Source organism: Citrus clementina, unplaced genomic scaffold (assembly GCF_000493195.1).
Source record: "Citrus clementina cultivar Clemenules unplaced genomic scaffold, Citrus_clementina_v1.0 scaffold_3, whole genome shotgun sequence".
In the NCBI taxonomy this organism is placed as follows: Eukaryota; Viridiplantae; Streptophyta; class Magnoliopsida; order Sapindales; family Rutaceae; genus Citrus; species Citrus x clementina.
Genome location: NW_006262339.1, coordinates 43,681,423 through 43,709,295, shown reverse-complemented (window position 1 = coordinate 43,709,295; position 27,873 = coordinate 43,681,423). Strand labels below are relative to the sequence as shown.

Below are 27,873 nucleotides of genomic sequence, written 5' to 3'. Positions count from 1 at the left end.
TAACTCATTAAATAATTATTATCTTATATATTTGTTGATTTTGTTTCTAAATTGAATAGTAATAATAGTATTATATTAGTTTAATAGTTTAATATCGATTTTAAAAGACCAATTTACTACTCTTATATTTATTTATTTATTTTATTTTTGATTTACTAATTTTATGTGTAATTTATAAAATTTATATTTCTTACTTTTATTAACATCATGTGAAATTCAACTTAATAGAAGATACGTCGTTTATAAGCAAAAAGAAGTCATGTCATGAGCATGCTTACAAACAATAACATGTCATTTGAAAACAAAACATAAACGACACACCATTTGCATTATATGTTGACGCATATTGTTAATGCATGTCGGTTACATGAATACATCGGACAATATGTTGTCTATACGTTTATCATATGAATGACATGTGCTTTGTTCACAAAGTGATAAACGACGAGTCATATAAAACATGCATGTTGATTAAAATTTAAAGTAAAGTAGGATTATGTGAACTCTAAAAATTACTTTGAATACTCTATTATTATGTACACTCTTATAGACTATTTTTTTTTAAATTAAGTTTTATTTTATACGCTTTTTAAAATTCCAACAAAAAAAAATCCTTAATCAAACTATTAAAATTAAATAATTTTATTTACTTAAAATATCAATAAAACTATTCAATATTAACACATACTTCACTAAAGATTAAGGTTAAGACAACATGACTTTAATAACCTGCATTAGTTGAATGTTGTTTAATATAAGAGATACCAACGTGCTATAAGTAACTGCACGTCGTTTAATATACTTTTGTAGAACGTTATTGAATTGAAAATGATTAGCAATGTGCCTGCTTTCAAGTTGTTGAAAAAGTTTATAACTACATCTTTTGGCTTATTGTCATATAAAATTTGTTTCACGGCATACTTTCACAAAACGTCGTCAATTGAAGGAGATTTTGACATTATTAATTAAACAGTATTTTTATCAACAATATTAATATTGCAACTTGTTATCATTTGTTAATTATTATTTTAAATCACGAAATTCATTTTTTACATAAACTGTAATAAATAAAATTTTAATTACATTAGTTTAGTTTAACAAGTTTTATCTTCTTTTGTGTTTTTTATTATTAGCCAAATACAAATATTTGTTCTTTTTTTTTTTCCCCCTCTTTTACGCTATGCCCGATCTTTCTAAGACTCTAATCGCTCCTCCAAGATTTCCATTTTTCTCGTATCATCTCTTAATTCCTTTTGTATCAACTATTTTAAGAAATATTCTCAATGCTCTGGAAAAACAAAGAAGATAAAGCTGCAGTTGCGGAACTCGGAAGCTGAAGAGTAATTCCTAATCAATCTTCTCTTTCACAGGGTGAAGCAACAGATGTTTTCATGATTATAACTGGAAAGCTAAGCAATGATTTATGAGTCATAATCAAAGGTTAATTTAACATCCTTCTTTGTCCACTCTTTTTTTTTTTTTTTTTTTTTTTTTTTGTATGAATAGATTACCGATATAATCTAAAATGAGCTTGCCATAAATTTAAGGAAGTAAAGAACATATAGTCTGGTATATATCTTGAATGATAGCTTCAAATGGTTTAATTATGAGAAAATCCATTTTTGCTCACTCGGGGGTTGTCAAAATGTATGTTTAGATTTTTCTACATTTAATTAATTTCCTCTCTCTTTTTAATATGACAATTATTTTTTTTCATTTTGAGGATTTGAATGTTGATTCTTGTTACTTCACAGATTTAGAAAGAATCAAAGAAAGTCCCTAATTTTGCCTCATTAGCTTTTGGTATATATATATGAACAAATTAGACCTTTAAAAATTAGGGAGATTGCCACTTTCCCCCCTACAGTAATCAATATATACCATTTATTCCATTGTTGTTTTTATAATGGTCAAAACCCCCCATAACAACATAAGTTTTATAATATTACCCTTATTTTTAACAAATCTTTTCTTTAATTTTATTATAAATTAAATAAATCACATGAATAGAAAATAAATAAAAAATTAAGCATTAAAAACAAGAAATATATATTTTGATATGAGCAAAAAAATTAATAATAATTTTTTTTCTTGTACTTATTTATTTTGTGAAAATTTTCTTATAATAAATATATTAGAAAATTATTATAAAATGATAAAAAAATTATTATAAGAAAACTTGAATGACAAATAAAAATTTATTATAAGATAAATAATAAAATATTTTGCCTATACTTTTTACATTTAATTTTAAAATATTACAAAATATTTATTATAAGAAAATGTTCGCAAAATAAATAATTACAAGAAAAAAATTTTATTATTAATTTTTTTGCTCACATCAAAATATATATTTCTTGTTTTTAATACTTAATTTTTTTATTTAGTTTCTATTCATGAGATTTATTTAATTTATAATAAATGTAAATAAAAGAGCAGTTGAAAGTAAGGGTAATATTATAAACTTATGCCGTCAGAGGGGTTTTTGGCCATTATAAAAACAGTAGGAAAGTAAATAGTATATGTTGATTACTGTAGGGAGGAAAGTGGCAATCCCCCTAAAAATTATTATGTTTGTAGTGTTGTAGGAACGGCTGGAAAATTCGGCCCAGCCCAAGCTTGATTGGTTTTAAAAAAGCCCACTGCTCGGCCTAAAGAACGACTTTTGCACATTTTTGAAAAAAAAATGAATTCTTTATTTATTAATTTAAAACCTAATGTCAATCATAATTAACTTATCTAAAAACTAAAAATTAAAACCTAAAGGGATAAACAGCCACTCGGCCTTCGGTCGAAATATGTGAGAGTAGCAGTTTGAGTTCTTATAGTCCATTATAGGGGATTAATGTTCTCTCTTACGTAAGATGGATAAAGTAGACTTCTCTTGAACATTAATAATGATAAAATGTGGGCAGTGTCAGTGCCTTTTTGGTATGACTTATTTAATCTCATAACCTCTTATTATAATTTTTATTGTTGATTGATTATTTTTTTAATAGAGCTTTTGAAGTTTAAATAAGTTATTTTGCCTTTACTAGTATAAACTCAAATTTTGGGCTTTTTAGAGTAGAGTTGAAAAGTTTTTTTCAAATGTTAAAATATCTAAAATATCATCTAATTATTTGACAATTTTATTTTATTTTTTTTCATAATATATCTTTAAAAAACTTACATATTAAAGTAATTTCATAAATTTTTAATAAAATATTTTATTGACAACCAAACAACTAATTTTTTTTGTTGATAAAAGCTCTATTTATAAAAACTCTACTACCAAAATATCTACTTAAATAAGTTATACTTGAAAAGTTGTATCAAACGGAGCCTTATTTCAGTAATAGTCTGATTTGTAAATATTAATAGTAACCTAATAATAAGAGATTCTGGAGGTACTTTTGTGGCAGCTAAGTGTCAACGCTTTCTTGGTTCAGTTCATCCCCGAGAGGCAGAAGCTTTGGCTGTTCGTGAAGCTCTTAGCTGGCTGAAAATTCTGCAGTTCTCTAAAGTTATTCTCGAAATAGATTGTTTGAACGTGTACTCTGCTTTAATTACTCAAACTCCTAGTCCTAATGGTTTTGGTTTAATTATTGAGGACTGTCAAGAATTAGTTAAACTAGTTGGAGAAGTAAGATTCTCCTTTGTTCGACGATATGCGAATGTCGCTGCCCATACAATTGCTAGGGTGGGAGGTTCTATGTCAGATCCTGGAGAGTGGAGGCTTGTTCCACCTCCGTGGTTATGTCAAATGTTGACAATATCTTAAGTTTAATGAAATTTCAATTCAAAAAAAAAATAGTAACCTAATATAATATCAATAATAGTTTGATTGTAATACCAATATTAAAAAAAAAACCTAAATGATAAACACAACTCAATCGCCATCCTCCACACGCCAAAGTCTCTAGTCTCCACTGAATATGATCCAACAACCACCACCACTCTCCCACCTCCTCTATGACGACTTCAGTGGTCCAGCCTCCATTAGCAAAAAGCGGCACTTGCCGGCTACCGCTCACTCCTTGTTGGTTGTCCTTCACTTACATGCAGTCACAATAGCACCCAATGCCAGCTGCTCATCATGCCACCACAGTAGCAATAACCAACATTGTTTTACCTTCTCCACTCTCTAGTCGATATCATTAGATGTAATACGTCTTTATTTCATTTTTTCTTTAATTTTCCTATCATGGAATTATATATAAAGTTATTCCATTTATACATCAAAGAATTATAATAATATAATTAATTATTGTGAAATTAGATATTATTTTTTTAATATTGATATACAAGACTATTATTGATATTACACCAGATACAATTAGTATTTATAATCAAACTATATTACTGGGACTCATCTATATTAATCTTTTGAAGCATTACCCAAATGTAAGAAAGAAGACCGGCTCCACTCAAATATAGAATAATTGAAGAAAGACTAAAACTAATCATCATAATATATTTATGGGGGCTTGAAAGTGCTCTCTCATTTGGCTAAGGGCTGAATATCTAATTTCGTAAGTGAAATTAGATATTATAGTTGTGTATATATGATTACATGTTAGTTATTATTAATTGATAAATTTTAAGTTCTAAGCCCATATTGACAATTAAATGAAACACCCATTAAGTTAAAAATGATTTTTTTAAAAATTTATTTTGAAGTTAGAGCATCTAAAAAAAGGAGAGTGAAAATTGTGTAACTTGTAATTCACAAATAAGGTTATTTCAATCTTTATGCAGGTAAAGTTGCCATATAATGAAAAACTGGAAAGAAGGGCACATATTAAAAAATTAGGCACTTTTGGTGGTATACAGTTAATCAGTTATTTAAAAAAAAAACAAAACAAAACTTCCTGGACCAAACCAAAATGAAGCGTTTAGCTTACATTATTTTAGTCTAAGAACATCTCCAAAAAGTTTTATTAATTTTATATTTAAATATCTATTTATTTACTTATGTGATAAAAAAGTAAGTGAAATTTTTTTAAAAAACTCTTTAAATAAAAATAAGTTAATATTATTTTAATTAAATAAATATTTTTTAAAAAAAAATAATAGTAATGAAAGTATTTCTCTCTCTTCAATAAAAAATAAATTAAAAAGAAAGAAAATAACTTTATAAAATTAAAGGGAGAGAATCTTTTAAAATTTTAAATACTAATATAATTTTTTAAATAAGTAATAAAATTTTATTTAGAGATACTTCTACTAATCCGGACCAGCAAAATCTGAAAAAAAAACCCGGCGCAACCATAAAAAAAAAAAAAAATTGAATTAGGGCTCGAGGCCGACCATACATTATCGGGTCAGACTGAAGCTTTGCCAAGCCTGGGACCCTGACCTTGACATTTTACCATCCCTATTCTGCTGGTCTTTTGCTTTATAATTATATTATCTTTTTTTTTTTGAAGGGTTATAATTATATGATCTAAAGGAGTTTGCTGGAACAACGCATCGAAGGTAATCATTACTCTAAAATAAATGACAAATAATGATAAATCCACTATTTTGGTCAAAAAAAAAAAAAAAAAAAATTACAAAACAACACAACGGCCCTCCTTTCTTTGGCAACCAAACAAATCAAAGCAGTTGGTTCCAACGGTCTGTCATGTCCCTGACAAAACGACTTCTCACCATTCTCCCTTCTTCTCTTTTATTTTCCCTTTCCTTTCCCTTTTTCTTTTATATTCCCTTTTCTTTCCCTTTTTTCGCCTTCTTTTCTACTTTTATCATTATCGCCATCGACCCACTATCAAGCTTCATACCTACGTACGTATTTTCATCTAATACATTATGCATTCTAAGTGTTATCGCCAATCAATTTCTGGATTGTTTTTATTTGGTCGATGAATTTTCCAGCAAGTTGCTTTTGTTTAGAAAAGCCGTTTTGATGATCGGCAGTTGATTAACGTTTTTTAATCTGCTTATTGGCTTAGACAAATGGGTTCTTTTGGTTCTCTTTATGAATTCCGCAACGTGTATTCCTGCAATGAATCTTGGTTGGGTTTGTCACTTCAATGAGTTAGGTCTTTGGCTTTTATTTCTCGACGATTTTCAATGTTAATTGATTTTTTCATCATGGCTCACAGTTGGGTTGGTTGAAGTTTTATTTCTGCATTACTCATAACCGTCAATATGTCAATTGATTAGTTGATTTTAATTGCACGTGGCTCCATTTGATTATCATTTTACAGAGTTAGGTTTTCCTCTCTGTTTTGTATCTTACAATGTTTTTTTTTTTTTAAAAAAAAAAGGAGAAACAGCACTATATCTTCGTATGTGTGATGGTATGTTTTTTGAAATTGTGATTCTTTTTTGTCATAATTGACTGAGTACTAGCATGATATTCAAAATTGGGTGTGTCTCTTATTCCTTTTCTTATTTCTGTTTGTTGTGTTAATGCACTGTGCTTCTCGTTTTTCGGTTCGCAAATTACTCCATTCTGTGATTGTTTTCTGTTTTCAATTCCAACAGCTTACAGTGTTGAGTTGGGCATGGGATTCTCAACTTTGTGTTGGGAGGTTTGGAATATTTATTTTTTTGATCAGTTAAGACATTTTTTGATTCATCCAAGTTGGAAACTTATAGCCTTCTAGAGTGAATTTGCTGGTAATGGCTGTGCATGGGAACTCATTTGTGAGAGCAGAGAAGCATGTGAAAGGGATCACGGCAATCCTTACGTCCATTGCTTGTGAATGGTTCTTGATTTTTCTGCTGCTCATTGATGCTGTCTTCTCTTTCCTGGTGACAAAATTTGCACATTATTGCGAATTGCAAATCCCTTGCATTTTGTGTTCCAGGCTTGATCATGTTTTGGGAAATGAAAAACCTGAATTTTATCGGAATTTGCTTTGCAGTAGTCACAGATCAGAAATATCATCTTTAATTTCTTGTCATATCCATGGTAAGCTTGCTGCTGCCCATGGCATGTGTGATGATTGTCTCCTGTCATTCTCCACAAAAAGTAATTCGAACTTGGATGTACACAGACTATTTGTGGGTAAATTGGGGTTTGATCCTGGCAGTTACAGTCCTCAGAGCTTGTTGCCTAATGGAGATTTTTCTACTACTTCTATGAGCAGCAGATGGTGTTCATGTTGCAGTAAGCCTTGGAAACTGAGACACAATGTGGAAAGACTACTCCAGCAAAAATCACCCGCAACCTGGGTTAATAAATCTAATATTCTTTTGCCACATCACTTAAACCATCGGGAATACACCAAGAAAATACGCGGTAAATCATCTGGGTCAGCAGTAACGCAACATTTTGGAAAAAGTGGTTCTGATCCCTTATCTCATGTAGGATACAGTGAGCTGAAAATTACATCTGATTCTGAGGCTGAGTTCCTGTTTTCTGATGATGATGATGGTAGTAATGTAGTTTGTGTTATAAATGAGGCAAAGGATGATGTCGGGAGACCCCAGGATACAAAAGGTTTGACACCTGATGTTTCTAGTTGGCATGGTTTGTGTGAGCTTAACTGGCAGCAACCTAATCAGAAAACCTGTTCTCCACTGCCCGAGCTTATTTTACTAGATGATATTTCTCCACCATCTAACACTTCGGAACTTCCTGGAGGTGTGTCACCAATTTCTCATGGTCTTAATCCCTCAGCACCAACTCCTGCATCCGTTGTGGATATGAGCCCATCATTTGATTGCTTGGAAGCTCCTGTTGGAGCATCAACAGAGAACTGTAAGCTTTCTCTCTTTTTTTCTTTGTTTGTGTGTGAGAGTGTATATGTTATGTAGCTAAATCTCCTAACTGAAATGACATCTAGCAGCAAATGTCACTGGAACAACTGATATAGCACCTGCTACCATCAATCAACATGAGGAAATGTTGAAGTTACTAAATGAAACTGCAGAAGGTCTTAAGGATGATCTGGTTCAAGATAGCCCTGCTCCTGTAGATCCAACTTATGAGGACTCAAATGATGTCAATAAGTTGGCTCTCTGTGGTGAGGGAGATGACACATCTGGACTTGTTGCAGAACAACCTATGGAGAAGGAAGTTGATAGAGTTAGGGATGATTTGAACTTGTTGCCAGAACAAAATTCTTCTGCTCAAGGGAATCATTTGTCAAAGAATTATAAGATTAACAATGTGCATGGTTGTGGCGATCAATTCCAGGTAAGTAATGATGCCACCTCTAATGGAATTCAGACTCCTCATAAGTCGGTTCCAGTGGAGAGAACCGAGTCAGCTGGTCTTGAATATTTGGATGGAAGCACTGTCAGTGAAATTGAAGGTGAAAGTACTATTGACCGGTTAAAGCGGCAGGTCGAATATGATCGTAGATGCATGAATGCTTTGTATAAGGAGTTAGATGAAGAAAGAAGTGCTGCAGCAGTTGCTGCAAATGAGGCAATGGCCATGATTACACGGTTGCAAGAGGAGAAGTCAGCACTGCACATGGACGCTCTACAGTACTTGAGAATGATGGAAGAGCAAGCAGAGTATGACATGGAGGAATTGGAGAAAGCTAATGATCTCATTGCTGAAAAGGAGAAGCAAATACAAGACTTAGAAGAAGAGTTGGAGTATTACAGGTTAAAGTGTCCACATGAATCAGTGATGGACATCGTGTCTGAGGAGAATTCAAAAAAGGAAAATGTGTATATGGAGAATATGAGTTTCGAGCATATTAAAGATAATGTCAGTGTCCATTCCGGCTCAACATACTCTGAGGTTTCTAAAGGCATCGAAAAACCTGATGTTTTGATGACTTCATTGTCAGAATTTACAGATGAAAAGTTATACATTTTGCAAAGCTTGGAAAGTTTGGAGAAGAAACTTCAATCATATGCTCATAATGTGATCGTGCATAACATCTCTAATGGTGGATGTACTGAAGAAGCAGCTGACAGAATGCACAACCAGGGAGAGGTTTCTGTCAAGGAGGGGAGTTCAGTAAATCGTCACGTGGACGATAATGGTTATCAATTACGAGAAGATTCTGTATCAAATGGGAGCCTTCCTAGTCAAGAAGGATTGAATGCTTCAGTTGGTGTAGGTCAAGTTGTTAGTAAAGAAAACAACTTGGTTTCAAATGGGAAGAGCGGCTTCACGCATTATAAAAACATTAATTTGGTTTCCCTTGAAAATGAAATTTCAGATCTTAATGAAAGGTTAGAAGCACTTGAGGAAGATTATAATTTTCTCGAACACACTTTGGGCCTTCTTGAGAATGGGAATGAGGGGCTGCTTTTTGTTCAAGAAATAGCACGTCAGCTGCAAGAGATACGGAAAATTGGGGTAAAGAGAAGATGTCAATCTGTTTCTTGAGTTTACAAGATCCATTACTGGGTAAAAATACTAGCAAGAGACGCAGTTGTACCGTGGGAATGTGATTCAGAACTCTCTGTTTATCATCTCAACATGATTGCCATTTTCATTCCACTGAACATATTTCAATGTTCAGGTCTGTCCCTAAGTATGCAGTAAGTACACCATATTCTCAGAGAAACTCTGCTTCTTCATCATGCATTGCATTAGGTCAATTGTTAACAGAAAAGTTGGGTAAAGATTAAAAGATGAAAAAGAAACAGCTATACGTGATAAACTAGTGATGTATGTCAGTAGGTGTAGGGTTTTGTAAATTCTTTTACGATGAAAAGATGTGGGCATTGTTAATAAAGTTACTGGATGCTATCATATAATTCTCTGGCTCTGCACATTTCTTTCAACGTTTTTTGAATTATGCTTAGAGTAAGCAAAGATAAGTTAAAATTTTATGTTCATGTATAATAAATGGGGTGAAGTCAATGACTCAAATGTCATCATTCAAAATCTTCCAACCGCTGAATGATAAACCCATGAAATAAATTATATTTGTCAGAATTCAGAGATGTCGGCTGTGATTGAAACTTGAAGGTATTTAATCCTAAAATAAAATTTTTTTTTTTTTTTAAGATCATATTAGAATTAACGGTGAAAATAATCACCTGATCGAATATTTTTAAAATGTATTGTAGCATTTTAAATTTTGTTAAAACATGTCTCCAACATGTATCTAATTCTAAAATAAATTTGTTTTTTCAATTTTACCCTTGGTTCATTAGACTTGACGGTAAAAATTAACAAATTGTCACCTAATAGGGTAATTTTAAAACATGTGTTATCATTTTGAAATTTAACAAAACATGTGTCACCCAAGTGTAATTAACTTGTATGTACACACGGGATGTTTCGCACTTTATCAAATTTATTATTATTATTATTATTATTATTATTTACCCATTCACCTAAAGTTTATTAATTGTATTATTTTTTAATTTTCCTTTAATACTATCCGAGAACTTAACAGAATATTGAAAAAATATGATTGTTTTGCTCTGAACGTAAAAGAATTATTTAATCTTAGCTAAATGCCAAAAAAAAAGAAAAAGGTTTCGTTTTATAGCTGTTGGGATCAAATAACAGCTATGTACTTAGTTATATAAACTCATCAATCTTTTTAATCACAATTGCCATGCATGCATTGGCTGCTTGCTCCCATTATAGTACTGAAGTGAACAACTGAACTACTTATGGGTTGTACTAATCCAATATTAATTTTCTTAATGTTTCCCACTTATCGTCTTATTTACGAGAAACAAGATTCGATCGTTGAGCTAAGCTGAGTCCAGAAAATACGCCAGCAGTCTTGGTTCTGGGTCTTGAGGCCCTCCAGCAATGCTAGTTTGTCCGTTCGAAATTGGCAGGAAGCCTAAGATTGTCGTTTAACGTTTCAAATTTTGGCTTGTTCGAGCAAAATTTGGAAAATTTCACTGATCATCAAACTAGTTTTTTTATTTATTTTAAATATATATAATTATCTTGATTCAAATATTCTATTCTATACCATGTGAATTGTGATTATAAATGATAGCCTTGAGCCTTAACAACACTAGTTTAGTAACAATCATGTGTATGTAAACAGGACATACGTTACTAATATTGAATGTCATTCACCACTCACCAGTGAAAGATGTTTGAAACTCGTATCATTTGTATAACCCCAAAAAGAATTTACCAACAATTAAGCTAATTAGGAGCCACAAATACCTGCACGACTGCACATTACTAAGACATATATTAGTTTTGCCAAAAAATCATACATCTAGTCAATTATTAAAATCAAACATCTGTTTTATGTTTGTTAAGCAATTCAAATTCATGCAGCTAGTATGAAAATTATCTGAAATTTGCAAAAATAAAATTCCGGGTAAAAAATTATCACTAGTTGTAAACCCATAACTGTGAAAAAAAAAAAGGGAAATTTATTTGGTCTAACTATAGGATTAAATTATAACATTTTTAAACATATTTATTAAAATTCAATAAACTTACGTTAGAAACAAAATAAAGACATGATTTCTGAGCTGGGCTTTAAAAAGACAAGGACATAAAGAATTAAAAGAGGGGAAAATAAACGAAAAAAGAAGAAGATAAAATTGAAATAGAGCGGCTGGCCGGGCTTTCGAAACCCAGCTGAGCCAAGCGGGTGGGCAAACGGGGCCTAAATCCAACGAGCCTGATGATGCTCAGCTGTTAGTTACAGTGCTGTAAGCCTGTAACTAAGCTCCAGCCATTAATCAGAACAGAAAATGAGAGGTTAAAAAAAGAAGTTAGTTCTGAAATCGGAGAAATGTAATCGCAGCGGATATTAGATCAGTACTCAGCATTTTGTCCGTGGACTGGCGTGAATTGAAACCCCTCACAGCCGCCCTACCCATCTAATAAATTAATGATATTAGAAAGGCGAACTAAATCATTGTTTTATTAGTAATAATAATAATAGAAAACAAAAAATCATGATCATATTTTAAACATATAATATAAGAACAGGATAAGGGAACTTCAATTTTCTTTTCATCATCAGTATATTGATCCTCTGAAATGCGGCCAGCACATACGTAAAGCCAAAGCTTTGTTGTTCGGTGCAAGTAAAAGCTTCAACGGTAGTGGCCAGCTGCCTATGGCCTAGACACGCAACGTGTCCCTTTAAAAAGGGTGCAATCTCCATCATGCATCTCTATAGAAATCTCCGTCCCTAACTCACAAGCCACACCCACAATATATTTTAGAAAACAGCTCAGACAGAAAAAGGAAAAAAAAGAAAAGAAAAAGAAAGAATCAATGGAGGATTACTGCAGTTAGCTGCTCTTTTCTTTTTTTCTTTTTTTTTTTATAATTGTTTCCAAGTTATTTTATGCGTTTAGTAGTAAGATAGCTAGCGCTTTATGCATACATAGATTTTTAAATATTTGATTTATATAGATGTATACGCTGATCATATGTATTTGACTTGGCATAACTAGGAACAAGCAGCAAGAGCTCATGGCCGGAGCTGGTGGGGGTAAAAGGAGAAGTGGCAGCTGAAATCATTATGAGAGAGAATGGGAAGGTAGTTGCAATCATTGTTAAAGAAGGATTCGAGGTCACCATGGATTACCGCTGTGACAGGGTCTGGGTCTGGGTTGATCACCATGGCATTGTCAAATATACACCGCGCATCGGCTAATAATGATCACCAATTAATCAGCTTCATGATGTATTGCCAGAGCATGTAACTCAATAAAATTGATTTTAAATGAATTAATATATCCTTCTTTTACTAAAGATTTCCTCGTAGATTTTTAGTTGTAAAGTACAGAATTTCCATTTCTGATCATTTCTCAGTAGGAAACACAATTTAACGCGTCCGAGTCCCACAAAAGCAAATCAATTAAGAAGATAATTAATTATTCGGACTGGGCCCGAACATGACGATGGCAAGATTAAGAAGATTAATCTTGCCATCGTCATAATCCATTGCGATTTCCTGTAGAAACCGAGGGGGATGAGTTAGTGTGTGTGTATATATATATATATTTTATTTAGAATTTTAAAGTGCTGTAAAGTTGGAGAAATCTTTAAAAATTTTATTGATTCTTTTTTATGAAATTAACACTTTAAATTTTTTCCAAACTCTTTTGTATTTTAAAATATTGAATTATATATATATATATAAAGAGAGAGGGGGGAAAATGACACATTGATACTCAAATCTTCAAGATTTTTCCTAGGGGACATCTTGTAGATCTCACAGGTGAACACTCCTAAATTGAGAAAATATTCAGACCAATTCGGTTAGTAAACTTCGTATATTAAATTGAAGACAAATATTGATTTTGGAAAAGAAATGCAGCATACGAAATTATGAATCGCCAGCGGCGCAAACGTACGTACGCAAGCTTTGTCGTTCGGTGCAAGTCAAAGATTCAAACACAAGCGGCATGCAAGAGAGGTTGTCCTCGTCACGTACGTTCTTTTTTTGGGTTGCGTGGTCAAAATTCTCAAAAATGCCATTAAAGTTTTATGGAAATTTATTGAATCGGAATTGAGACACATTAGGAATGGTTATTGAGAAACCAACGAGTGCGTAAATCAATTGGCATGAGGTTGTTCTATCTTAACCAAGATTCTTAGTTCGAGACTTGGGAATGCAGTTACGTTAAATACTTGTTGGGAGAGTTTTGCTGCCCTAATGGTCCTACCTGACTCGAATCTGAATTAGTCGGGGTCCAATATAATTTTCGGATACTAGATGATTTAATACAAAAAAAAAAAAAATTAGTTATCGAGAACTTCAGTCTTAAACAAGTTTTCGTGAAGAGTGGAGCTATTGGCATGATGGCATCCCTATTTTCAGGTACACTTACTAGAAAAATTAATTAAAATCTCTTTCCTCCTAACATCTTTGTACCCTTCTCATAGAAGAAAAGCGATTCTATCCGGGGAATGTATTAAGAACCGATATTTTACAATTTTGTTTTTCATAGAGAATACGACCGTCGGAGCTTCTTAGCCTCTGAGATTTTTGGTCATGTTGGGTAATTTTAAGTTGTTTGGGTTAATTACACAGGTTTTAATTATTACAGATGAATATGAATTCTTGTTATAGTTTTGGTCCCGATCCAACGCAAAATGCTTCTTTCGTGTTTTTTTTTTTAAATATAGTTTTTTGGAAAATGCTTCTTTAGTATAAAAGACAAAAAGTCTTTTTAATTAACACGAAAAAAGACCCAGGCCGGTTAGAGACTTTAGAGTGTAATAAGCTAATTTAATTAAGGATTAAGAATGTGAATTTAAGATATAGGATTTTATAAGAATTTTGAGGGATGCTAACAGCTCCTCTCTTTTTTGTTAATATAAGAATTCCATTGAGAAGAAATGCCCGACAGATTGAGCTGCATCTTCTCTGTATGTTGACCAAACGGTCCATACAAATTAACAATTTCGAATTTCAGAAGTGACTCCACTTTCCGACCTGTTCAAATAAATTAACTATAGAGAAACCTAGGCCTTTTAGGTTAGAAAGAGGACCATTGACCGATAATGAGCTCGTAGAGCAAACATTTTATTTCTCAGTCAACTGGGAAGAAAATACTTTAAAGTGTTCCATTGTATGCGCCAGATTAATGTTTGGATTTTATAAATTGCATTCGCGGAAGCGAATTCCAAACCCTAGTGGTTCATTAAACTTTTAAGTTTAATGATTTTTTAAATATGGTATTAGGGTTAATTAAGCCGATAACATTTTAATGTTTAATCACATGAAATAGTAATAGAAACAAATTCGATTGGTGGGTCTTATTCCTCTAAAACTATTGAATTATTTTGTTAATTTTACGAGATGAGAACGAGATTTCTGGCTCCAATTAGTATGCCATGATAAATTATTTGTATTGAATTTTACCCAAACATTGATATGACATCAAGAAAACATATAAAGTCATTCTCAAGTGTAGACGTCCTCATTTTCTTAAATATAGACACACTGTTAAGCCATGCAATTTAATAATATTAAAAATTGACTATATTAAACCGTACAGCCTAATAGTTTGTCTGCATAAAAAAAAAAAATTGCATGTACTAGAGAAGGACTATATACACATAATAACATCATCAACAGCAGCAGCAAATACTCAAAAATTGATATATATATATATATATATATATAAGCATGTTAGAGAATCTATTTCACACAAAATATCATGAATTTAAGATTTTGGGTATTGTTTAGGGACAATATCTCACATCGACTGCAGATCAATTTTGAGTTAAGTATATTTGGGCAAACCTCAACTCTTAAGCTAGCTAGCTTCTGAATATGAATTACGTTTATAGGCTTTTATATAATATCATAGTTAAATTCATGTAAGAGGATAAATTTTAGATTAAATATACAAGAATTGAACAACCCTTAATCTAGTTTTGAACAACCCTTGAGCTAGTTTTTGCCTACGAGTTACCCCATGGGCTTTTTAAATATGATACCGTGTTAGTAATAATTGCTCGTCTATAAAATGGCGTATATCTAGAGAGGCTGGTTCTTCATCAAAGAAGTACTCTTGCATCGGGCTTACTTCAGTTGTCAAATAATAAGATTAGGTTAATTACAAGTTCATATTCATCTCTGCACAAGAATGAATTTTAGCGGAAAAGCTCTCTATAGAGCACTCTCTGTGATGCTCTTTATCTTGTCGATTCTCACTACCACCAAACCTATTGTTGCATTTAGGCCCTTGAAAGGAGAAAAGACGATTGGCGGTGATAGTTCGGTGGCGCTGATGGTTAATCCGCTAAAAAGAGCTCCCGTACCACCGGCTGGTCCTTCTCCATGCACTTATATTGGTGGAGGAAGTCCTGGTGGGCACTGCCGTAAATTGTGATGTGATGTGATGGTGCAATTTCCTAATTAATTTACTTGATTACTACTTAGTATATATGAGGAAAAATAAAAATGGTCTACTTAATTTCACTCTATGTATTCTTCCTCTCTTGCAGTTCCAAGTTTCAATGTTTTAATGTATAGTAGTGCTGTGTTGGTGTGCTTAGTATGTCTCTCTCTCTCTCTCTCTATATATGTATATGTGTGTGTGTGTGTGTGTGTGTCTGCTGAATATTTTCTTTTCTTTCACTCCCTCTTTCCCTAATTATATTTCATGTTTCATGTTGATATGGAATGTTCATATAGATCTGTAAGAGGACTGTTCAACAGGCATATGTGCTTGGTCGACCGTAATCAACAGAAAAAGAATCATGTGATACCTTGACTCGATCACTCTGCTCAATATTTTCTGAATTTCAGATGTTCTTGTGTTTTCAAAATATACCGATCCTACTTAATTTTAAAGTCAATCTCTCATAATTTGCCCTGGTCTTTGCATTATGTTGTACATCTCATGAAGCTCCCAAGACGGAATCAATTTCGAAAACAGGATTTCTTAATGATCTTTATTGTTTTATATACATTAGGAAAGTTTCTTTACATTTTGTGCAGCTTTAATTTCTCTATTGATTTGTACTTCACTCCTTAGACACACCAAAGTCTTGGATACTCCAAGAACATACCCCTTATCCAATTACTGCTTGCCACATGTATATGAATATTATCACGATTGGTTTAACTATACATGTGGCAATGACCAATGAGTGAGCTACCTTATTGATTCTTGAGTGAATATTTAGGGTTTTGCTGGAAAACCCTAAGGACTAGCAGAGTAAGTTTAATACCTTTTAGTATCACTGTCATAAGCTTGCTATATACACGAGTGAGAAGAGGAGATAGAGGTAAAGGCATATTGTCGATGTTGGTATAAGATGTTATAGACACGGAGGTGACTCTCTACCGGACATTACTGTGTTCTTTCTCCACTTGTCTATTTCTTGTATTCTTATTGTTAGCTGCATCTCATGATAAGCTGACTGTGCATTCTTCTTTATTAGTCCCCGTTATTGATGTTTTCAGGGTTTAACTTAGTATGAAATAGCATCAGGCAACTTAATCTCTTCTGTTTCGATAATCGGAGTATTCATGTAATGTTAAGATTTCATTTCATATATTATTTAATGAACAAACATAGTATAAACAAATGTTATTTAATAACTAATGATCACTAATCTTGTAAAAAAAAATTCATCATTGAATCCAAATCCATGGAGTTATACAATACTGTATATATGGGTAAAATATTATGATGTGTGTGTGTGTGTTCTCTAATGAGAATATCCCCACTTTGTGAGGATAATGCTATCACTATTTGTATATTGAATTTATATTTTTTATTTATTACTGACATTCTTACTTTACTAAAATAAAAATGTCTTCATATATATATATATATATATATATATATATATATCCTATAATAACTAACAATCATAGTTATGAAAAAAGATTATTGGTACAAAATATTAATCATATTATTTCACATCAACTAAGAATAGTTTCAAGGCTAATAATATAAGTTTAAAGCAACCCTCAACTCTCAAGCTAGATTTTAAGTGTGAGTTACAGCCATGAACTTTAATACAAAAATCATATCACATTGAATGAAAATCTTCTTTTTTGTAGATATATAAACCTCCAATTGATTTTCACCAATATAAACCTAAATTATTAACAATCGCCTCTGATTGATTACAAATTTTTTCTTTTAAAAGAAAAGAAAAAAATCATTCCTAATTATCATAAGAATATAGAGATTTTAAAAGAATAACTATGATTTCCTTAGTCCATAATAATTAATGTTCTTCATCAAAGCGATATGTGTGTGTGTATACGGACGGTTCGCGGTGGAACTATGCATGGACTAACCTGTTTATCTTGGCTGGCTGAGAGGTTGAACATACTTTTAACACTAAACTTTATGTCTTTAAAAATATATTATAATAAGTAAGCCCCAATGTATGGATGGAATACATGATGCTTCGATTGGTCGGTAAGTTACGTGTGGAATTTGAGATGCTTGTCCACTCGCTCAATCATAACTTTTTCGGCCGCACTAATTAACACGGTCAATATATATATATATATATATATATTCTTCTTCGCCGCTTTCTTTTCCTTTAAAAAATTACTCCACGATGCTTCTCACTGATTAAATTAAGAAAAATGATATTTTAGCCATAGCGATTTCAGAATAGCGATAGAAATAATGTTAAAATTATAAGGTGCTAATGTGTTTTTTATTATTTTTTCAATTAACTATAATCTCAAATGGTTCTAACGTGTTTTTTCATTATATTTTCAATTAATGATTATCTTATATATATATATGATATTAACATTTATTCTTTTACCATTTTAAAAAGTTTTTCTAAATAAAATATGAGTATTCTTAAATTAATAAGGTAGGGAAAGTCTTGAAATTAATTAATACATGGTGTTTTCTTTGTTTGGGCTTGACCGAATTACTCTTTCTTAGATTTCCCTTTGCAACGGCCCCCTAGATGTTTTGGTGTATACATTGTTAACTTAACGGAATGTAATGCACGTGTTGAAGTCGACTCTCTTGCTACATTCAATTTTCTTCAGTATCCAAGATTTTTTTTCACTTTTCTTACTTAAATTTTCACGCTTCAATGATATGTACTCAGTGAATTGGTGGATCACACACTTGTTGGAGACAGGATATGCCTTATGATGGAAAGCCTGTTGATATGGTTTTCAATCCACTAGGAGCACCCTCGCAAATGAATATAGGACAGATACTTGAAATGCTCGCTCAGGCAAAATGGCATTCAATCACAAGCCAAGTTATGCTCGGGACATTAGCTCATCACGTCGATCGTGAATGAATTCTCGGCTATGCATACAAGCTTGAACCGACATATCCTCTACTTTTAAACTAGTTTTTTAGTAGGGGTTAGGCTGCCTAGTACTAACAAGATTATCCCATATTAAAAAACAGTTTCTCCACTAAAAATATAAGTTTAAGACAACCTTTAACTCTTCTGCTAGCCTTTGAGTATGAACTAGAGAAAACTAGACCGCTATTCTAAGTTCTTCCTTTCAATCGATCATGAACTTTCCTAACAAATAAACTTAAAACATAGAAAGCATCTTCTCTCATTGTAGTACGGCCTGCATTTGCAGTTGAAAGTTGATATTAAGCTACCATATCTTATTCTAAAGGCCTTTGTTATAATATCTGCACGTAGTGAACCCTTAAGTTGGTACTTTAGTCAAATCATAGAAAAACTGCAATCAGCAAGAGATTAATTTTGGTTACAGATGCGACAGAAGATCTTCGTCTTTTTTTCTTTTTTTTTTTTAAGAACAAACTGAAGATTTGCTTTTGTCATCACTTACTTTTTCATATTCAGCGACTTATTATTTTGGAAGGAAAAGCTTAAGCTAATATTTGAGCAAACGCACCACCTTTCTTTTTCCTCACAAGCTCACCACTTGCCAATTTATCCATAGAATGCATGCCCCCAGCCAATCTCAAGGAAAATTTCCAACAAGTTTGATTATATAATAATATTATCTATGGTAATGGAACTTCCAAGATAATCAACAATTAATTAATTTACCATTTAAATAATCCCTATCGCCAATCTTTTGGTTCATTATTTAGTCAATTAATCTCAATGATTGTACTATGTATAGAGCACGCCACTCTACATTGTTTACAAAGATTGGGCCAATCTAGTCATATTGCAAAATTGTAGACTAGCTTTATCTTTTTTATACATATTTGTATCTCATCAACTCCAACATCCAAGGGGAAGGTCTTCTAACCTGGGAAATCAATTGCTACTTTAAGTTTAAGTAGGAGAGAGATCCCACTTTCTTTTTAACACACTTGCCTTTGTTCCCTCGTAAATTTAGGCTTTTGTAATTTTAATTAATATCAACTTATCAAGGGATTCCGATTTCAGTTCTCGAAGCACTTGATCATCATTAACTTTGTTAGACAAATAAATTAGTATGAAGTTGGGTCATGGATCGTGAAAGAGACTGATCTCAGCAGCCACACCACTTTTGTCATCTTACTCACTCCAATATCTGCTTTTAATTCGTATCAGACCACTGGTTTAAGAAGATATGCCGTAATCGATTCTAATCGAATTAATTAATTATAAAGATTATTGATGCCTGGCTGTATAGTCTTTTTTTTTTTTTTTGATATTAATCACGAGGTATCTTGGGGAGGGCCCCAACTGTGGGAGGCACCTTTAAGCCCGTACCACAACCCAGACTAGAAGTCCCCGCTCGAACCGGGAGGCACAGGTTCTCCCAACAAAGGCGACTTCCCTGCGACTCGAACTGGGGAGCAAACCCAGTCAAGCCACTTAAGGGGACTCCATTGCCAGTGGCGCCAACACTTTGTTGGTCTGGCTGTATAGTCTTTTATTATATGCTTGGGCACTGTTTCCATAAAAGTTTTGTAGACGTTCATAATGCGATATACTGTTAAATCATATGACTTAATAAATTTTTTAAATTTTAATAAATTCATAATCTTAAATTAAAACATTTCTAATATATGTGTGTGTGTTTAAATCATAGTTAAAAGTTGGAGTAATGATACAGCCACAAACTCTTGTACAAACTTATTTTGTACAAACTGACGTGGCATTAATTCATTGGTTGAATAAAAATGTAAAATAATAGAAACAAATCATGTGGACCAAGTGATATTTAATTCAACCAATCTTATCATGCCACATCAGTTTGTACAAAATAAGTTTGTACAAGAATTTGTGGCTATATTATTACTCTAAAAGTTGTAATGCAGATCCCACTCGAGTTTGGTTTGATACCATATTAATGAATGTGATTTGACACATATATTTGTAGAAAGAGTTCTGCTATTTGAACTCTGCGACGACAAAGGGACGACAGACATGTGGGTCCCTTTGTCTAATGCTTCAACTGCACTCACCATCCCTCTTTGTCTATTACTTTTTTCATTTAAAAAATAAAATAATCAAAAGAAAGAAACAAAAGTAACGAAAAGAGATGACTTTTTTACAATTAATTTTTCTTGTTGTCCCCTCTCTCTCCATCTCTCACCTCTCATTTACTCAACGTGAGCTATCTGCATTTAGGAAGGAAAAACCAGTTCCCTCTCTGCATTTGCATCTCGCTGGATATGCAAACAAAGGCCTTGATAAAATTGGTACTAATTAATTGGTAAGTTGGTGACTCTCACTACATTCAAATAAAATTTTTGTTGTATTCTATATATTTAAATGGTTAGAATATTTAATTTAAATTGTAAAAATTCATAAATTTTTGCTTTTTATATATTTAAATTGTTATGAATTGTTATGAGTGGAGGGGGAGTAAGCTAAGGAAAGGAAAATGAGTGGTTGGGGAGGGAGAGAAATGACCAGCTTTCCATTCCTTTTTTCTTTATTTTAATTTTTCTTGTGGGTCCACGCAAGACTAAAAGACGCAGAACTCAACGCGTGAAACGGCAATTGAACGCTGCGTTTCTGTCGTCCTTTTGTCTTCTTTGAGTTCATTTATCATTTTCCTTATAGAAAAATGTACATGAATTAAGAAATTTGTCCTAAATTTATCTATTTTATCCTGAAACTATTCACGGCTGATGTGGAATAATATATTTTTTTTAACTGCTGTAATAACCGCGTATGGCGTAATGCTTATGAGTTTGATCACATCCCAATGAGATAGAATGCACTTGGCTTTGGAAATACATGAAAAGTGAACCCTAATTGCACATAAGAAGCTATTGATACAGATTTATTGATTAACTAATAAAGTGTGAATGACTTTTTATGATTCGGCTAGCCGGCTATAGCTAGTAGTGACCGATCCAATAACTCATCTATTGATATGAAAGCTCGAAAGGCAGAGAGAGATTCTTAATTTCTTATGATTGAAGTGAAAAGCACGTCAAGACCAAGTATGCGTCTTTAACTCTTTATCTAAAAAATATCGTTATTATTTATTTCATCACTAGAATCTTGTACTTGTGCATAGCTCAGTTGATGCACAATGCAGGTTATAGTATTTTTGTCTGTTTTCTTTTTTCTGCCCACCAAATTAAAATACTCTGGCTTCAATGAAAACGACAAAACATACACAAATGAAAGAAGGAAAGTAGAAAGAAAAGCAACAATCACAAAAGGATCAGATGAAAAAAAGTGTGATAAAAAATCAAGAGTCTATAATAATTGTCTTTGCCTGCATTGTTTTTAACTGAGGAAAAGTCGGAATCCTTTACAGCCAAAAGTACTCCAATATAGTGAGTGCCAGTGGATTATGTTTTTTTTTTTCTTTTGAGTGCTGACGTGAAAATAATTACTGCTGAGAGGGATCATCACTATAAATTCAATTCTATGGAGCACAAAATGTAGTGAATCCCTTTGAAAGGGATGTCACTGATAGTGCAATATTGAATTTCCTTTTTCCTGTCTCCTTTTGATTTTGAATGAGATTTTAACACCTTTCTCCAATCCTTATTACATCTCTTTTGCATTTTACTTCTTAAAATAATGCCAATTTAATTTATAAAACATAAATTCATATATTAAATTAAACATCTTCCATAAAATTTTATCCCAAAAAAATACCTCTTTTTAAGTTTTATTTATAAAAAAATATATAAATCTTAAAGTAAAGAAATTATTAAAAGAATAATTTATTTAAGTTATTGATTAAATTTTCATTTAGAACAACGAAAGAATTAAATTGCCTTTAGTTATTTAAATAATTTCAATTAAAAAATAACTTTATGAGAAATTTTGAAAATATCAAAAGGTACACTCTTAAATCAAAAAGTCAGCCGAGGAAGTGGAGATAGTGGAGCTTTTAACAACACTCTAAAATCTTCGTAACACCCTTTTTGAATGTTATTTCCTAAAATCCTTTTAGTTTAATTGATAAAATATAAATCTATATATTAAAATTAACAATCTTCCCGTAAATTTTTACCCAGGAGATATTTCTTCTTATATTCCATACAAATCCTAAAATATTATATTAATTTTCATAATTCTAAACTCTTATAATTTCTTAAAACTATACATTTAATTAAACTTTAAAATTTTAATATATATTAGGAAATAGGGTAGGTCTAAATAATTTTTTAAAATAAAAATTCATCTAGGTATTTAATTGACGTTACATTTAAAACTAAATTTAAAAAATAATTTGTGTTAAGTTATTTAAGTAATTTCAATTGAAAAGAGATTACGAGGAATTTTGAGTAGGTCAAAAGGCCTACTTTAGTGGAGGATTTATGGAGCCCACAGCCCCACAGGCCAGATAGTAGTAATCACTGGCGGAATTTGGGCTTGGACATTGGTTCAATGTCCTATTATATGCACTCATTTTTTATTTCTACACACACTCTCCGACATTAGGAGTACACTTCCAATAACCGATGCTGTGGGCCAAACTACGACTGCCTTAATTAGACTAAGATATTATTGCAAAATCATGTTCTTCTTCTTCTTTTTTTATTTTTGATTTTCAAAATTTTTCGCTATTAAATAGGGTGCCTGTTGAGAGTTAAGTCTTCGGAATAAAATCCTCTCCTAATCTGAGCTCTATGAGCTTTTAAAAATTTTCTGCGATGTGTCTTTTAGTTGTAGTATATGGGTAAGATTTAACTTCTTTTATTTTTTTTATTTATTAACAACTAATCATCAATTAAATTATTTGCTCAGGACATGATCAGATCAGAAAAGAATCTTGATCCTAAGTCTTCTTGGGATAGGGTAAAAAAAAAAAAAAGAATTCCAGAATGGTTAATAAATACAATCTTTATTGCAATTTGAGATATGGTTCAAGAAAATGTTATCAAATTTAACCAACAAGTGCAAAGATCAGCTGATATGAGACTGTTCTAACCTAACCAAGGTTCTCAGTTCTATACTTGAGAATGCAGTTGCGTTAAATATTTGTTGGAGAGCTTTGTTGTCCTAATGATTCTACCTAACTCGAATCTGCATTAGTTAAGACTCAATGTAGTTTTCAAATATCATGTGGTTTAATGAAAAAAAAGTTATCAACTTTATCACTTGGTAGGAATCATTTTTCATACTCTATCAAAATGAAAATTGAATGTAATATTCATAAAATATTTTTATCTTAAAAATGCAACGAAAAGGAAAAATTATGTGTGCGGACACCCCACTTTCTTCAGCCATTATCATTAATTCTTAAGCAACCTTTTTCGAGATTTAATTTTCGGTCTTCAATATGTTAATGTTGGTCATCTACAATATAGCATTCCTCAAAAGTTTCTAATTTATTTTATATTTTTTAAGGTATATGAAAATCAGGACCCTATTCCAAAATTCAAGAGCTGCTTGGTGGTAGCTAACAGCGAATTTGGAAAATCGTCATATAAATCTGCAGCCACCTGGTTTTGTAATGAAACGTAAAACCTGCAATGAACATGAGAAGGATATGATAATTTATTTTCTAAGCCAGTGCGCAAGATATATTCATCACCAGCTATATGTCATGTCTAAAGGGCTATGAAGCCCTTTTTAAGAATTGAATTATAAAAACCTATGTCATATTTAGTTAATGGAGAAGGTTTAAGGGACATAATCTTAAGCATAAGTTTACAAATAATTTTTTAGTCACTAGATCATACTTATGTCAATGGCTTAAATTGAGTTTGACATAATGTCGTTTTATTAATGAAAAAAAAACTGAACTGCACCGTTTTGTATTAAATACTTCATCTCTTTCGATTTCTTCTCTCTTCTTTAAAATTTTTACTTTTTTTTTTATTTTGAATTTTACATCCCAAAAGTTGAAAAAAAAGAGTTCAAATTTAAAGTTTTACAAGTTCTTGGTAAAAAAAAAAAGAAGAGCAAAATCAAATCTAAAAATAATAGAGGTAATAATTCGATGAATTCTTTTATGTCTTTGTACTTCACATGGACTTTTTGATTGATTAATTATTTAAAGTTTTACAATTGATAATTTTTTTAATGAAAAATAATTAATTGGTGTATAAATAATTAATTTAAAACGTGCTGGAGAAGCTATTAAACTATAATTTAAATGAAGTCCTCGACAACATTGCAATCTTTTTCTTTTCCTTTTTTTTTTCCTAAATGTAAAATTGAGAAAATTTGGTTATAATGCGACGGTTTAATAATACTTTATTTATTAGGTGGTAGAGCAATGAATATTATTATGAGACCCATTGTTATTTCTAATATTACATTAAATAAATTTTATGCTTTATTACATAACACATTATCATTAGACTCTTCCACCCCCTCAGCACGAACAGTCCAACACAAGTCCTTCTCAGGAGCTGCAGGCTTGAACATGGTGTGGCACTCACTGCTCACAAGTCACAGCTAACTTCCTGGCGAAGTTGGACAAAGCTTCTGCTTCTGCTGCTGACGCCCTTGCTTACGCATTGGTTACAAATTACTGCTGCCAAAAAGTTGAGAATGATCACAAGATGTCCTTTTTGCCTTTGCTTTGTGTCCATCTTCTTCCCTGTGGTTGATGGTTCATTTCAACCCTAATTTAGCTTTTACCTTTAATTTAAATATTAATTGAAAACAGTAAAATGAATGGTTTGTTTTTCTTTTGCTTCTTTGCCTCTCTATATCAGTTGTATTCACTCTCAAATTGATAGAATCTTGTGCACTTCACAACTCTGAATTCAGCTGTTTGTATTTCTCGCTATCTAGGTGAAAGTCTCTGATATACGATATATAATTTTAATTTTCTTTAAAAAAGTAGGTGCGAACTAGTTTACGTCGTTTGCTTTGCTTGTTAGAAACAAAATTTTGATGTTATTTGTGCTTCATCTATGAAATTTGTCCGGAAAAACCATTCAAAGCATGTGGAGCCTTGCGAATGAATAGGCGGCTCACCAACTCAACTTCATAACAACACACACCTTTACGCTTGTACACATCCACAAAATTGAAAATCAGCCCAAAGCAATTCCAATCATCAGCTTCAGCCATGTTCTTTCATTTTTCTAAACTTATTTCATTTTTCCAGTATTTTTCTTCATCCACATCACCAAAAATACCAAAACGAAAGAATCACCACCTTCCACAGCCAGTAACATTATTCCAAAATCTTACCCGTTAGTAGGCTCTTTCTTTGCCGCCTTAGCAAACCGACACCGTTTTATCCCATGGATGACCCCGATTCTCCAAAACACACCCTCTGCGACATTTGTTTTAAAACGCTTGAACAGCGTTCAATTCGTAACAGCAAACCCAGACAACTTTCCCGCACATGCTCAAAAAACTCAGTTTCATAACTACCCAAAAGGCATTGATTTTCAACCAATTCTATTCGACCTTCTTGGAGATGGCATCTTCAATTCTGATGGTGATAAATGGAAGTTCCAAAGACAAGTTTCGAGCCACGAATTCAATACCAAGTCTCTCCGCAAATTTGTCGAAACCGTCGTCGAAACTGAACTCTCCGATCGCCTTATTCATATCCTCTCAGCGGCCGCCGCTGACAAAACCGTTCTTGATCTTCAAGATATGCTGCAACGGTTCGCGTTTGTTAACATTTGCAAGACTGCTTTCGGGTACGATCCTGAATACTTGTCGCCATCTTTGCCACAAGCAGAGTTCGCAAGATCTTTTGATGATGCTGTCCAGACAAGCGCCGAACGATTCCGTGAGCCTTTACGTATATTCTGGAAAATCCAAAGGCTTCTCAATATTGGTTCTCAGAAACGTCTCCAAGTTGCAATCTGTCAAGTACGGGAATTTGCTGAAAGCATAATAATAGAAAAGAAGAAAGAACTCAAATCAAAGATCTCCCCTGATGAGTCCATGGATCTGCTGTCAACATTCTTGAGTTCTCTCCAATATGAACGACAACTTTGTCAGAGACATAGTCATCAGCTTTACACTTGCTGACCGGGACACTACATCTGCACCTCTGACATGGATCTTCTGGTTGCTGTTTCGAAATCCTGAAGCTGAAACACCAATCCTGAAAGAAATCAGAGAAAAATCGGATGCCCCTGTGTTCGAAGACATCAAAGACATGGTCTTCACCCACGCATCACTCTGTGAGAGCATGCGATTCTATCCGCCGGTGCCCTTAGATGGCAAGTTAGCAAAGAAAGACGACGTCTGGCCAGATGGGAAGGTTATTAAGAAGGAGACACGTGTGACATACCATTCTTACGCAATGGGGAGAACGGAGAGTATTTGAGGAAATGATTGGGCTGAGTACAAGCCAAGGAGGTGGTTGAAGGGAGACGGGGATCATGACAAGTGGACTTTTGTGGGGAGGGATCCGTACACTTATCCGGTGTTTCATGCGGGGGCCAGGATCTGTTTAGGGAAAGAGATGGCCTCTTTGCAGATGAAGAGAGTGGTGGCTGCGGTTTTGAGGAGGTTTAAGGATGTGCTAAGAACAAAGGTGGCTTTCCGTAATAAATTAATTGGTGATCATATTTATGCTGTAATTAGTGAAATTTTATTCTCATGCTCTGGTTCGGGATCTGTAGGTATCATCACGTATGAGAAACGTTATTAGGATTTTTCAAGTTGCTGTTATACGAGTCTACCTTCCAATGAGAAAAATTTATATAGGACCGGTCACTGATATGTTTTGCTAGTTGGGCAGAGGTTTCATTCTATAATCATTAGCGGATTTCAATACGGCATCTATAGAATTTTATACTATAAAAATCATTTGCTCTATCAAATGACAAACATTGTTGAGGTAGTAGCTTGGTCCTACCTAAGTTTCCCTCATAAAATGGATCCAATGAAAACTACTAGTTGTTTACAAAATATTTATTATTTCAAAAAAAAAAAAAAGGCTTCATTCCAATATCATCCTTTCCGGATCCAACAAATTGCGGATTCAGCGCATCGGAAGTTCCCGGATAATTGTCACTTATCGCTCCTGTAGTTTAGGTATCATATTACGGCCTAAATGACATTTTGCATTTATATTTGTACTTTACTCCATGTCGTAGTCTGTTCTAACTGTGAAATGGAATCTAGTAAAATCAAGATAAAAGTAACGCGGCCGCAAAGTTGAAGACTATTGCGATAAGGTTTATTTGTGGAATAAATGTGAAAGTTATATAAGAAACACCGTCTAA

At 32.7% G+C, this 27,873-nt stretch overlaps 2 protein-coding genes across 4 annotated transcripts; both read left to right on the top strand.

Moving 5' to 3' along the window:
- Window positions 1-5,563: 5,563 nt before the first annotated feature.
- LOC18047649 (myosin-binding protein 1) lies at window positions 5,564-9,663 on the top strand. Of its 3 annotated transcripts, none has more exons than XM_024189502.1 (3): window positions 5,564-5,769; window positions 7,083-7,696; window positions 7,782-9,663. In XM_024189502.1, exons 1-3 carry the CDS (start codon window positions 5,609-5,611, stop codon window positions 9,287-9,289), a joined length of 2,283 nt encoding a protein of 760 aa, XP_024045270.1. In that variant the 5' UTR covers window positions 5,564-5,608; the 3' UTR covers window positions 9,290-9,663. The 3 variants fall into 3 exon arrangements, with proteins under 3 accessions (XP_024045270.1, XP_024045269.1, XP_006443890.1); XM_024189501.1 differs by having other exon boundaries at window positions 5,700-5,769; window positions 6,589-7,696; XM_006443827.2 differs by lacking the exon at window positions 5,564-5,769 and having other exon boundaries at window positions 6,297-7,696; window positions 7,785-9,663.
- Window positions 9,664-15,456: 5,793 nt separating this feature from the next.
- Window positions 15,457-27,296, top strand: LOC112099997 (cytochrome P450 94A2-like). The gene is given in 3 exon segments (XM_024187556.1): window positions 15,457-15,691; window positions 25,785-26,611; window positions 26,613-27,296. Coding segments are annotated over 3 exon segments (1,746 nt in total).
- The last annotated feature ends 577 nt before the right edge of the window (window positions 27,297-27,873 follow it).

Coding starts and splice junctions, on each gene's coding strand:
- LOC18047649 (XM_024189501.1), top strand. CDS start 6,613: ATGGCTGTGCATGGGAACTCATTTGTGAGAGCAGAGAAGCATGTGAAA. Junction 7,697..7,781: donor TGGAGCATCAACAGAGAACT/GTAAGCTTTCTC, acceptor AATGACATCTAG/CAGCAAATGTCACTGGAACA.